At 53.3% G+C, this 13,976-nt stretch overlaps 1 protein-coding gene across 1 annotated transcript in view; it reads right to left on the reverse strand.

Moving 5' to 3' along the window:
* Nucleotides 1-1,451: 1,451 nt before the first annotated feature.
* The window catches only part of EVC2 (EvC ciliary complex subunit 2), a 134,496-nt gene continuing 121,971 nt past the window's right edge, over nt 1,452-13,976 (reverse strand). Inside the window, 5 exon segments of the mRNA XM_045056604.1 lie at nt 1,452-2,224; nt 4,865-4,966; nt 7,644-7,840; nt 10,286-10,373; nt 11,809-12,023. Coding sequence (XP_044912539.1) covers nt 1,954-2,224; nt 4,865-4,966; nt 7,644-7,840; nt 10,286-10,373; nt 11,809-12,023 — 873 coding nt within the window. The 3' untranslated portion in view covers nt 1,452-1,953.

A 13,976-nucleotide genomic window follows, 5' to 3' on the forward strand; every position in this document is an offset into this window, starting at 1 on the left:
ACGTTTGTCACGACGCAGTAGGTTTAGAGAAAGTACATCGGGTAATTAGTCTTTCTCTGTCGGTTACAACAGGGAGTTATTCTTAGGTGGAAATGCTTTATTTTAAACAGCTTGGGCTCGTCCTGTTGTTGCCGATAGCCTCTTCAATCAACCTTCAGCCCATAGTTTTGAGCTCTGTTTGAGATCCTCATGTGCAATCTACTTTCAACCATGCATACACCTGGGAGAGTACTATAGATGCCGGAAACTATTAGAAAGTCAGATGGGTCACCTTCAAGGGGTAGAGGAGGACACTCGCGTGGCAGGCCCACACCATAATCAAGCGCTTTATGGATCCGGTTCATCTAATCCTCAAAGGGATTTGCGTCACCATTTTGTTGGTGTGGAACACACGGCTCTGAAAGCTCAGGTGACTTACCCAGGGACACACAGCTCCCAAGTGGCAGGGCGGGATAGACTCCAGCCATCTTACACCGAAGATCGTGCGTTTTCTACTCCACTACCCTCTGCGCGAAAATCACTGATCTCTGTCCTTTCTCTGCTCACCGGGCCTTCTGATGGGAAAGCTGGCCCCATCAACTCTCCTCTCCTACATCTGAACTGCTTGCTCGGGCATCTCCACGAATGCAGCAACATGGCCACGTGGCGGCTCGTGATGGAGGTACGACCCCCAGCAAAGGTTCACCACGTGACATGCCTGCTGGTGGGAAAGTGCAAAGACTTGGCTTTCTGGTCGCCAGCCCACAAAATGTCTCGTGGCAGATAAGGGTTTGGACGTTGGGAGATCTGGTTGCCAAACCAGACCCTTCCCCTGTAGTGGTGTGATTAAACTCTCTGAGTCTCAGCTTCCTTGGTTGTGACCGGGGAGTAGTGATGCCCACCTTGTTGGGGCACTAGTGAGGACTAGAAGTGGGCTGAGGTAGCTGGAAGCAGCAGCGATGCTCACGCAGCAAATGCTTCATCAGGAGCCCTTGTCCTCTCCTTGCTGGTGACAGGATCCCCTTCTCAATCACTTCCTGCCCTCGGGAAAGCTCATGGGGTGAGCCAGTCCCACTGCAACCAGACATCATCGGCTTCACCACGTGTGACGGTAGGAGGGGTGAGAGCAGATCAAAGCTTCTGTGAAACACGAGGACCCGTGGGCAGTGTGCCCACTGAGCGAGTCCGGGGCAAGGGCGAGGATTTGGGGCCATAAAGCGTAGGAACCCCGATTCTGTTACTTACTGACTTTGTGAGCCTGCACACATCACCTCACCCTCTTCAGCCTTTGGATTTCCTCATTTGCAAAAGGCGGAAATAACTGATTCGAGTTGGAGATCGTCTACCCCAGGGCTGGCATGTTTTCCGGCCGCTGGCACGATAGAGGGCAAATCTCTGCTGTTCACGACGTCCAGCCAAGACCCAAGAGGTAATTAAAATAAATGGTTCCTACACAGAGCAAAACCAAGTTCCACCGAGAAGAGCGTTGTGTAATTTATTTTCGAGAGAGTTCTGTGTAATGTATTTTCAAATGTTCCCTTGATAAAAACAGAATATGTAACAAATACAAAATGCAAGAACAGAGAGCCCCCTTGGACACACAGCCCATAAGCAGCCAGGCGGTGCCGGGGTACAACCTGGGGGCCGGGGTCTCCTCCACACCCTCAGAGGGGTAGCGCCACAGTGCTCAAAGCTGGTCCTATGTCTCGTCACGTCCCTTGTGATGCTAAGGACAGAGAACCTTCTGGAAATTCGGGAGACCAGCTTGAACTGAGTCCTTGAAAGTCGTGGATGTTGGGGGTGTTGGTGTCTTATGCATGTGCAGTTTCTATCTATGAGTCGTATGCTACAAATGTGTGTGGACGTGGGCATGTACACACACACACACACACACACACATACACACACACACACACACACAGGTGTGCAGGGGGAAAAAAATCTGTCTTCAGACTCCAGAGAGCTCCCTTTGGATTAGTCCAGGCCCAAGGCCCAAGTGGCCTTTTTGGCATTCAGAAAGTTCTTCTTCTTTCTCCTGGGAGGAAAATGTAGCGAGATCTCTGGCTCCTTTGGATTTCTGAATATGAAGAGCTTCTCGCCTGTGTTCAACAGATCGATGGCTTCTGCCCCTACGATGGGCACAGCGGCCACTTCTCCGACGGACTCCAGGGACAGGTGTGGCCAGCTTCCTTTTCCAGGCAATGCCGCCCTCTCTCTGAGAGGGGGACATGGCTTCCGCAATATGCTAGAGAAAGAACAGATGGTCAGATGTGTTGTTTTTGGCAAGTGGCCCTCCTGAGTGTCCTCATGGAGCTCTCCCCGCCTTGGATCCTTAGGTCCTCAATCAGATGTCGCTTAACTAAGTAATTTAAAAAGTTTTATTTATGTATTTGAGGGAGAGAGACACACACATGCACAAGCGGGGTAGGGAGGGGCAGAGAGAGAGAGGGAGAGACACAATCCCAAGCAGGCTCCATGCTGCCAGTGCAGGGCCCGATGCACGAACCGTGAGATCATGACCTGAGCCAAAATCAAATCAAGGGTCGGTAGCTTAACCGACTGAGCCACCCAGGCACCCCCAATCAGGGGTCATTTAAAAAAATTTTTTTAATGTTTATTTTTGAAAGAGATAGAGAGAGAGTGCAGGGGAGGGGCAGAGGGAGAGGGAGACACAGAATCCGAAGCAGGCTCCAGGCTCTGAACTGTCAGCACAGGGCCCGACACGGGGCTCAAACCATGAGATTATGACCTGAGCCGAAGTCAGACACTTAACCGACTGAGTGCCCCCGGATCAGGTGTCATTTTTTTTTTTTTTAATTTTTTTTCAACGTTTATTTATTTTTGGGACAGAGAGAGACAGAGCATGAACGGGGGAGGGGCAGAGAGAGAGGGAGACACAGAATCGGAAACAGGCTCCAGGCTCTGAGCCATCAGCCCAGAGCCCGACGCGGGGCTCGAACTCACGGACCGCGAGATCGTGACCTGGCTGAAGTCGGACGCTTAACCGACTGCGCCACCCAGGCGCCCCTTCAGGTGTCATTTTAATGGAAGACTTTCTCCCTGTGATCATGAGACTGCCCCTGAAATTAGCCGAAGCCCGCGGCAAGTGGCATGGCTTGCAGACGACTCTTCCTGACTGAAGAGTCAGGAAGACTGAACTTTGCAGGAGTTTTGTGAGCCCGCGGTTATCATGCCACTAGCTTGACATCAGCCCTGGTCAGAGTAGGGATAGCACGGAAACTGGTAAATGGCACAAAGCAGAACCCCACCCGGGCTCTCTCCCCACCAGTCAATTATTCAACATTTACCAGGGCATCATGGCCCGTGAGCCTCATACCAAAAGCAAGCTGATGAGATCTGACTGCGAAACAAGAGTCAGCAGTCAGGCAGATTGTGTCTGAAACAGGAGTTACACTTTTGGGGGGACTGTCCCATAATAAGATTGCTGGAAGCCTGTCCATGAGCGGTCCAGGCCCCTAGATCCCTGGATACTCTTGACAACGGCCAGAACTACCACCTAAAGGCCACAGGGTTCTCTCCGTGCCCACGCAGTGCATGACGAGGCCACATCCCTGGGGGTCACCTCCTGGAAGTCACTGACAGGCTTGCCGGCCCTTCTGGGACAGATGTGACAGATGAAGCTCCCTTGCCTCCTGCCTTTGCAGCTGGTATGAATCTGAGCAAGGATTCCACCCAGCGCTGTGTGATCCAGTCTCTCCTCCTCCTGCCATGGCTCCCCAGTGCCTCCGGGCAGGGCAAAGGCTGGCGGAATGAGCCGGGGGAGGGGGAGGGAAGTATTCCCCCTGATCTGTACTCACCCCACTCACATCAGTGCAGCCTGGGAGTGCCTTCACTTCCCATCCTTATCTGGAGGAACTGATTTGCTCCTTCGTGGGGCACTTCATGTTTACACAGCTTGCATTTGATTTTCTTGGCTTGAGCTCAAAACCCTGATCTAAGTTCTATGGGACTAAATTCTGACATCCAGACTATCAACAACGGCTCCAGGGTTTTTGTCATGGACAGTTCTTGAAGCTTGGCGTCGGCCCCTTTACCTCAGTCAAGAAATTACGGAAGGGATAGGACTCAGGGTACACACTTCCCTTGGACATCGACTGTTTCCAGAGCACATACTGGATATCGTCACTTTCTACCCTGTTATGAATCCACCTGACATCACTCTTTCTCTAAAGCTTTTCTAGGAAGAAACACGGGATGTACTTGTTCAATTGGTGGGAGTAATCTAAAACCATCCTGCCCCCAACTTTCCTCTGACATCCAGGTGTGCGGAAACCACAGCTAGAAGAGAAAGGTGCTTGATGCTATGGAAAAATCACCGGCCTGGAAGCCTAGGGGTTAGCCACATGGTCCCAAATCCCATGGCCACTGAGTCACTAGTTAAAATAACTACCATCATTAAAGTGCTAATAAGTGATAAGAGAACATTCTCTGACAGCTAGAGGCTTATCTTCAGCTCCTTAACTAAGCCCATTGAGTAAAAATTGTAGTCTTTAGGGGCGCCTGGGTGGCGCAGTCGGTTAAGCGTCCGACTTCAGCCAGGTCACGATCTCGCGGTCCGTGAGTTCAAGCCCCGCGTCAGGCTCTGGGCTGATGGCTCAGAGCCTGGAGCCTGTTTTCCGATTCTGTGTCTCCCTCTCTCTCTGCCCCTCCCCCGTTCATGCTCTGTCTCTCTCTGTCCCAAAAATAAGTAAACGTTGAAAAAAAAAAATTAAAAAAAAAAATTGTAGTCTTTAGGGAAGGAATGTGGGTAGCTTGGAGTCACCCTCCCCCGGGTTACTCGGGGGCCCCTGGCCTCCCTTCCTGCTCACAGGTGCAGCCGGGCGGACCCACTGCCCAGCCCACCGGAGCAGGTGCCCAGTGTTACCTCTCCTTCCTCTCGCGGGCCCAGAGCATCTTTTCCAATCCTCTGCTTATCAGTTCTCCCCGTAGTCTGCTTTCCAGGGCTTGCCACCAGCCCTGGTGCTTCCTGAAGGCAAGAAAGGAATGTCTTACGTTATCTAGAAAAATAGGCTCCTCCAGTGACCCACGATCCCCAAAAGCGCGATGGCATGCCATCCCTCAACGTGACCTTGAGCGGACAGGAAGAACTCATTTTCACGGCTCTGTCTCTCTCTCAAGGCACGCTGATCGAGCACCTTCTCTGGGCAAGACACAGTCTCTGTCCCCAGGAGGTTCCCGGTTCCGGGGGTCAGAGCCGGGCAACAGGCGACATCAGTCAGGCAGGAGAAGGCTGCCGAGAGGTGGAGACACTTGAGCGGAGTCTGGCGTCCCCACGGAGGGAGCACACAGAGCGTTCGTGGAGGTATGCGTTCTCTGTGCCGACGTGTGGACTGCCCATCCCTGGAGGGCACGCTCCATGCGGAACGACTCTGTCTTCCTTACTCTCCCACGGCTACTAGTGCTACAACAGCGGACATGCTAGGGGCTCAGTAGTGTTTTACGAATATATTAAGAGAGCTGCAATGGCCCGGTGGAAGCTTGGAAGGAGGGCTGCCCAGGGAGCGCTAGTGTCCAGCAGAGGACTGTGATTCTCTGCTGTAGAAAGGACATTGCAGTGTCACACAGGAGAGGGACAGGAGGGAGATGTTGGAGGGCCCTGGGCTCAGGTCAGTTCACTAAAGAGCACCGTGGAGCTGAGAGTCCTGTCCGTGCTCCGCTCTGGCCAGGCTCCTACTCTGCTTCCGCTGGTGCACACTGCCTGGCTGGGGGTGGAGACAGACCCTCTCCCATGCTGTCAGACTCGCTCTCCCGGGAGCAAACTTCTGGGCAGAGAAAATGGTCCTCTGAGGGCAGCACCCCAGAGAGCAGGTCTTTCATACTCTCCTGGTCCTGCCCATCCCGGGACCTGGGGATTCGGCTCTACCTGGATTCTGACAGGTTCCCCCGCCACATGCCTTCTTGCTGAGATCAGTCCATCAGATTTGGTTGCTTGAAACTCAAGACCCTGAACTTGTGACCAAGTACTAGGTGCTTGGGACTCCCTTGACCTCAGAGACAGTGACAAGTGGCCTAGAGCTCCAGAACTGAGTCCAGTTGGCCACGAGGCCAGACAAAGAAATGGCAAGCTCTTGCCCCACACGCATGGTGACGGTCGCTCTGGGTTCTCTTGCCTTGTCTATCAGCAATCACTGTTCACCAGCCTCCCAAACGGAACTGGCTGAAGGTACAGCCCAGTAGGGTGGCCACATTCAGGTTCAGGGTCACCTCCAATACCTGCCATCTGTATGTCCCTCCCTCTCTGTGCACTGAGAGAAACCACCCTGCGCAGTGCAGCTCTCTGACCACGCCCACACACAGCCTTGACCAGGCCCCCACCCATCCCTGGCCACACCCACATCCAGCCATGACCACGCCCACACGCAACCCTCACCACACCCACACTCAGCCCTGACCACACCCACTCAGGCCTGACCACGCCCACACCCACACCTGCCCTGACCACGCCCACACCTAGCCCCTAACTGTTGGGCCCTGCTGCCCTGAGGGACTCATCTGGCCCCCCGCCGTGGACTCACACCCCTACCCCACAGCTCCTGTCCCCACAGTCCCACCCTGCCTCTCACCCAGCCCTACTCGTCGCCCTTGGCGGTGCTTCTTCCTTTTTCTGGTTGAGATGGAGAAAAAGACACTCCCCCTTCTTCAGGAAAATAATGTACATACACGTGGGTGAGCACTTCGGCGGACTCGGGGGTCCTGGCGGAGGAGGCTGGCTTCACCGCCCGGCGTCCAACACTCTTTCCGGGTGCGGCCGCGGCTTTTCTTGCTACCTCGTCCCCCTCAAACTCTGTTCTCCGGCGGCACCGCCAGCTGCTCCCCACACCCCCTCGCTCCACAGCCCTGCTTCCTGCCTTGCCTTCTAAAGAGCCCGTGATGCCCAGATTCACACCTGGCACCTGCTCCTGAAGGGAAGCGTCTATGCAGCGTTGTCCATAATTGAGCAAAACAGGAGTCCAAACCAAACCTCCTACGAAGGTGTTTCAAGAACTGTGGAAAGTACGAATTTTAAACTAATAAACAGCAGAGATCATAGTCTAAGGGATCACGATTATACAGAAGGATGTCTGCACGCGGCCAAGAGAGAAGGCAGTAGGCGCCCCTGACTGTGCCATTCGGCTGCGAAGGGGGAGGTAGGTGCCACATACTGGGGTTGCTGCACACTCAGACGTACTCCGACATGTCTCTACACACTCGCACACACACCCGTGCACACACCAAACGCACTCCTAAAACCCTGCAAGGAAACCGCAAGAAAATGCCAATGGCCCTTTTCTCCAGGTATTAGAACCATGGGCATTTCTTTTCCTTCTTTTTCCTTTGATGCATTTATTTTTACACTTTAATGTGTGTGTGTGTGTGTGTGTGTGTGTGTGTGTGTGTGTGTGGCATTTACGGCTGGGGAAACACCTTAAGATTCTACTTGGAAAATAAATTGGCGATGAAAATAAAAGTCTGGACGAAATACTCAGGCCTACCATGACTTCAAAAGGATTCGCGGCCCCTGGTCTGGGTGTCCTTTGCTCCGTGAGCGATGAAGTGCGGACCGGGAAGGTGTGTGCGTGTCCCGGGCCTGCTTCCTCCCTCCATTTGTTGCCTTCGTGGAATCTCACCCCGTTTTCCAAAAGCAGCCTGGACACCACACTCACCCCTTCCTGCCCAGGTCGGCCTGCTCCCCACCAGCATCATTCTCCGCCGAGTGGTCCGGATGCTTCTGGCTGCCCGAGTCCAGCGCGGCCAGCAGCTCGGCCGGCGAGGCCGTGGGCAGAGCCACACTCAGGAGCCGGCGCAGCGTGCCCCCCGGCACCATCGCCAGCCTGGACAGGTACGACGCCAGTCTCAGCTCCTAGAAGGGTTAAGAGGAAGCTTGCACCTCACCGCGCCGACCTTGACGAACAACACGTGCTAACGGATGACGGTCTTAGGACTTTTTGTCCCAGGGAGATAAATATTTTAGCAGGTCAGTCTTGAAAACACATTCCCAAATTCACAGAGCTGTCAAGAAGAATCTATTCGGTCATCAGGACACGTCCAAAACCTCCATCTATCCTCCCAGATGCTCTCAACTCCTGCTCCGCGGCCACAGCTCTGGCCTGCAGTGGGGCCAAGTGGGAATGGTCCCCAATTATGCCATGGCCCACCCCTGGATGGATGCTGTGTGAGAAGAGCCAATCTCCACGAGTCACATTCTGTCGTGCATCTTTCTTTCCAGAACCGACAAAATGCAGAGATGGAGAAGCGCTAAGTGGTCGCTGGGGGTTGGAGATGGGCGGGGGGGGGGGGGGTGGAGTGGGAGGGACAAAGGCAGGTCTTTTTGCCGAGGGAATAGTTCTGTATCTTGATTGTGGTGCCGGCTACATGGATCTACATGGGATAAAATGAACTAGACAAACACTTTGTAATTGATGTCAGTCTCCTGGTTTGATACTATATGAGTTTTGTAAGATGCAGCCATGGGGGGAAACCAGTGAAACGTGGCGGGGGGTGGGTACTGGAGCTCTCTATACTATCTTGGCAATTTCCTACCAATCTAAAATTGTTTCATATCTTTTTTCTAAGGCTTATCTATTTATTCTGAGAGAGAGAGAGAGAGAGAGAGAGAAGCCAAGAGAGACGGAGAGAGAGAATCCCAAGCAGGCTCTGTGCCGTCAGCACAGAGCCCGACTTGGGGCTCAATCTCATGAACCGCGAGATCATGATCAGAGCCAAACTCAAAAGGCGGATGCTTAGCCAACTGAGCCACCCAAGCACCCCGAAAATTGTGTCGAAACAAAAGGTTAAAAGAGACAGAGTATGGGTTCTGCATTCTGGCAAACCCGAGCTGGCTTCCAGCCCCACGGCACAGACAGGACTATGTGTGTCCTGGAGCAATGCCTTTATTTGTCTCTGTCCTCAGCGTCCTTATTTGTAAAGTGGGGTGACAGGAACCCTTATGGCAGAGGATTCTGTGAGCACAAAATGAGCTGGAGCGTGTAGAGCCGTCCCATACTGGGGAGACGCAAACAGCAGCTCCAAACAACGCTGCAGTCTGGGGGACGAAAGTCTGAGGTCACTTCCACTGGGCTACAGTCAGGATGTCAACAGGGCCCCTGCTCAGGCTCTAGGGGGACCACACGTCTTCCTGCCTCTTCCAGGTTCTAGCTGCCACCCGCCCGCCTTGGCTCACAGCCTTTCCGGCATCTTCACAGTGTGTCCCTCCAACCTCTGCTTCCGTCACTGTCACCCAGCCCTCTCTTCTCCTGCCTCCCTCTTACCAGGACCCTTTCCCTCCTTCCTGCATGGATTTCTGTTGTGTGTTAGAGAGTGAGCCAGCAGGGGAGGGGCAGAGAGAGAGGGAGACACTGAATCCGAAGCAGGCTCCAGGCTCTGAGCTGTCAGCACGGCGGGGCTCGAGCTCACGAGCCGTGAGATCTAACCTGAGCTGAAGTCGGACGCTTAACCGGCTGAGCCACCCAGGCGCCCCTCGTACACCTTTCATTTATACGCCTTGATTTATTTTCCAGCTCCTGAGAGCAATGGACTTGATCTTTTGTGTTGACTGCCGAAATCCCAGGGTCCAGGATAGTCCCTGGTGCTTATTAGGTGCACAGTGAATATTTATTCAGGAACAAAACCTCTTCAGAGGATGTCCGGGTCTTTGAAGTTAAGTGGACTCTAAGTCATGCCTTGTGTGATGAAGAAAAAAATCCACTTTGTCTACAAATGGCTGTGGTCACGCTGGAGCCGCGAGGGGGTAAGGAGTTCGGTGAGGAATGCAGGTAGGGTCCCGGCCCCTCCCACAGCACAAGGAAGCCTCCCGCCTCGCTGGGTTGGAGCCCTTCGTGTCTCAGGCGGCATCCCCTTCCCATTTTATTCGCGAAGCAACGAGGTCGCGTCTTGCTTTAAACGGAATGTGAAGCAGGATGAAATGGGAAGGCTAGAGCATTTAAAGAGAGTAAAACGTGATTTCATGGCCAGCTCTGCTCCTGGTGGCGCCTGCTCTGTGCAGGTCACACTTGTGCCAGAGCGAGAAGAGGAGAACAGAACGTCTGGGAGCCCTTTCAGTCTCGGAAAAGCAGCTGACCAGGGAGGTCACGACTACTGTCACCGCTGCTGCCACTGTGCCCCATGGGACGTCCTCGGCCTGCTGGCCCTGAGCCAGGCGCCTGTCATAAATCCATTCAAGCAGTTCCCTGGGCTCCACTGTCACTCCCACCACCCGTGCTACAGGTGAGGACACGAGCACTCGGAGGAACAGGTGACATGACGCGCTGACAAGGGCTGGCCCAGAACATGGCTAACGGGGGCTCACCTGGCTGTACAGGGTCGTGAAGGTGTCAAACTCCATATTCTCCAGCAAATCTTCAAGCACGACGCTGTGGTCTCGCTCCTCCCTCCAGCTAGAGTGCAGACAAAATCTACGTGAGTCCACTTTAGTTAAAATGTGACCCTAGGAGAAGATCATCTAGTTATTTAAATAACGATCACAAGGGGGGCCTGTGTGGCTCAGTCGGTTGAGCGACCGACTTCGGTTCAGGTGATGATCTCGCAGTTCATGGGTTTGAGCCCCACATCGGGCTCTGTGCTGACAGCTCAGAGCCTGGAGCCTGCTTCGGATTCTGTGTCTGCGTCTCTCTCTGCCCCTCCCCCGCTTGCATTCTCTCTCTCTCTCTCTCTCTCTCTCTCCCCCTCTCAAAAGTAAATAAACATTTAAAAAAATCATGAATCTAATCTACATTATATATTTTTAAATATCTATTAAAATAGATGGCCACAAGAGGCTAAACCTCTTCTTGCCTAGAACACTTTGCAAATAACATATTATGGAGGCCCACCAGGACAGAGGGCGCCTCAAGGGGAGAAGTTTTGTGGGAGACTTTTCTGTGGCTCTGCTGGGCCATCTGTGGTCCTACTTGGAAAAGTCTTAAGATTAGCTGTCACGCTCAAGAAAGACCCAGATCTAGCCCACCACGTTCCCTGTGTGGCCATGGACCCAGAACCGTGTTCCTAGCCTGGTCCTGGCTCTGGCCACAGAAGCTGGTGCCACCTTTTCACGTGAGGGTCCCTCTCAGGCTTTCTGACTTCCACACGAGAACTGCACTTTGCTGTTGTGTGTATAGGCAAGCAAAATCGGATAAATTAAAATAACCCAGAATCTCGCCACCCAGGGGTCACGTCCGTTACAATTTGGTCTGTTTCCTTCTAATTAATTTCTGCGTGTGCGTTTTCATAAAGGGAATTACTGTGTCTATAGTTTGCACCCTGTCTTTTCCACATCAACATTCTACTCATGGTGGAAAATGATGAAGCTGTTAAAAAGTCACGTTTCCCAAGAGTTCTTGGCGAAGGCCAATGGTCTGTTAGGGAAGAAGAATGCAAAGTGCAGCCCTAACAAAGACCGGGCTTCTGTCTGTTCCAAAGCAGGATGCAAACGGTTACGTTTACCGTGAGATCGGAGTCAGGCCTGCATTCGCTGTATTGAGTCAGTGTTTGGATAACGCGCTGTGGTTACCAACGATGCTGCCGCTGGGGGAGGCTGGGGGAAGGGCACACGGCGATTCCCCGCACTATTTCTGCCCCCTTCTTGTGAGTCTATAACTATTTAAAAGTAAAAAGTTCAAAACATATGTTCAGTATAAACTTCAATGGAACCAAGTATAAGAAGATGTCAGGGACCAAGTGAGCTAAGTTAGCAGCAGGTGTCTGAGCGCTGGAGGACGCCTGACACGGGAGCATGACAGCCCGGGGACCGCGTCCGGCGGAGCTGGGAGGCCGGGTGCCAACCAGGCCTACAGGGGACCGACGCCACACGGCGCCACGGGGCGCTGGGCTCACCTCTGCTGCTGGTGTTCCAGTAACTTCCGGCCCTTGCCCAGGGCTTGCTGCAGGACAGCGGAGACCTGCCGATCGGAATCCACGTCCTCGGGCTCGTTCAGAAGCCCGGGCCCGTCGCCGGCCCACTGCTGCCGACTGGCCAGCGCCCGCTGCAGCTGCGCAGCCTCCTGGTTCGCCAGCCTGCCCTCCAGCTTCCTCCCCAGCTCTTGGAGCTCCTGTGTGCGCACAGAGGGGTGGCGGTGAGCACAAGGCAAGTGGGCCCCGGGTTACGTCCGACCTCCCGGACCCGCGTGACCTGGCCTCCCGTGCCTGTCCGGCCATGCAAACGGCACGAATCGACCGCGACGGGACCCCTCACGCCTCCCGGCCTTTGTGCGCACGGCTCCTGACGCCTGTGGGGCCCTCCTCTGCTTGCCTGGCCAATTCTGGGTCTCCTTTCAAGCCCTGGCTCAGGAGCACTTCTTCAGTGAAGGGCTCCTGAGGTCCCTCGGAAGATACAGACTCCCCGTCTCCTAAGGCGCCCACTCACCTCCCCTGTACGACGTGCCCGTCACAGACCGAGTGTCTGGGGCCTCTCACAATTCATATTTGAAGACTTAATCCCCATGGGATGGTATTTGGGAGTGGGGCTTTGGGGAGGCATTTGGGTTTAGACGTCGTCTAAGGTAGGGCCCCATGATGGGATTAGTGTCCTAAGAAGTGGAAGGGAGACACCGGAGCCCCGAATCTCTGCCACGTGAGGAGTCACTGAGTCTGCCGGCCAGGAAGAAAGCCCCAAGCAGCAGGTGACCGCTGGCACTTTCATCTTGGACTTCCAGCCTCCAGAACCATGAGAAAAGTGTCTGTTGCCTCAGCCCCCAGGCTATGGTGTGTTGTTATGGGGACCAAGATGCTGCCCCGTGTCTGCAACTGCCTGAAGTCCCTGCACCTTTCTGTACAGTGTGAACCCCAGAGGGCAGGGCGACGTCCCCACCTCCCTGACTGCAGCGCTCAGCACCGTGCCTGGCGGCTGGCACCTGCCGCTGACATACGTGGGGCATCAGCACACATCCATCCGCCCGGGGGCGAGGCCTGTACGGGGGCACAGCAGCCCAACAGGACCCACAGCATGCTGGGCGCTGTGCTAAGTGCTTCCAGAGATTGGTCTCACGGAGTCCTGTAACGGCCCTATAGAAGGCATAGTCTTCTTGGCTTTTTTAATTGTTTAATTTACGTCCAAGTTAGCATATCGTGCAACAATGATTTTAGGAGTAGATTCCTTAATGCCCCATACCCATTTATCCTTTGGATAAATACCTAGTAATGCAATTGCTGGGTCATAGGGTAGTTGTATTTTTAGTTTTTTGAGGAACCTCCATACTGTTTTCCAGAGTGGCTACACCAGCTTGCATTCCCACCAGCAGTGCAAGAGATCCTCTCTCTCTGCATCCTCGCCAACATCTGTTGTTGCCTGAGTTGTTCATGTTAGCCGTTCTGACAGGTGCGAGGTGGTATCTCAGCGTGGTTTTGATTTGTACTTCCCTGATGATGAGTGATGTGGAGCATTTTTTCATGTGTCGGTTGGCCATCTGGATGTCTTCCTTGGAGAAGTGTCTATTCGTGTCTTTTGCCCATTTCTTCACTGGACTATTTGTTATTTGGGTGTTGAGTTTGATAAATTATTTATAGATTTTGGATACTAAGCCTTTATCTTAATGCCATTTGCAAATATATTCACCCATTCTGTCGGTTGCCTTTTAGTTTTGCTGATTGTTTCCTTCTCTGTGCAGAGCTTTTTATTTTGATAAGGTCCCAGTAGTTCATTTGTGCTTTTGTTTCCCTTGCCTCCGGAGGCGTGTCAAGTAAGAAGTTGCTGCGGCTGAGGTCAAAGAGGCTTTTGCCTGCTTTCTCCTCGACGATTTTGATGGCTTCCCATCTTACATTGAGGTCTTTCACCCATTTTGAGCTTATTTTTGTGTCTGGTGTAAGAAAGTGGTCCAGGTTCATTCTTCTGCATGTCGCTGTCCGGTTTTCCCAGCACCACTTGCTGAAGAGACTGTCTTTATTCCGTTGGATATTCTTTCCTGCTTTGTCAAAGATTGGTTGGCCATACGTTTGTGGGTCCATTTCTGAGTTCTCTATTCTGTTCCATTGATAGGGGGTCTGTTTTTCTGCCATAAGTAATGCAT

Source organism: Felis catus, chromosome B1 (assembly GCF_018350175.1).
Source record: "Felis catus isolate Fca126 chromosome B1, F.catus_Fca126_mat1.0, whole genome shotgun sequence".
NCBI classification, from domain to species: Eukaryota; Metazoa; Chordata; class Mammalia; order Carnivora; family Felidae; genus Felis; species Felis catus.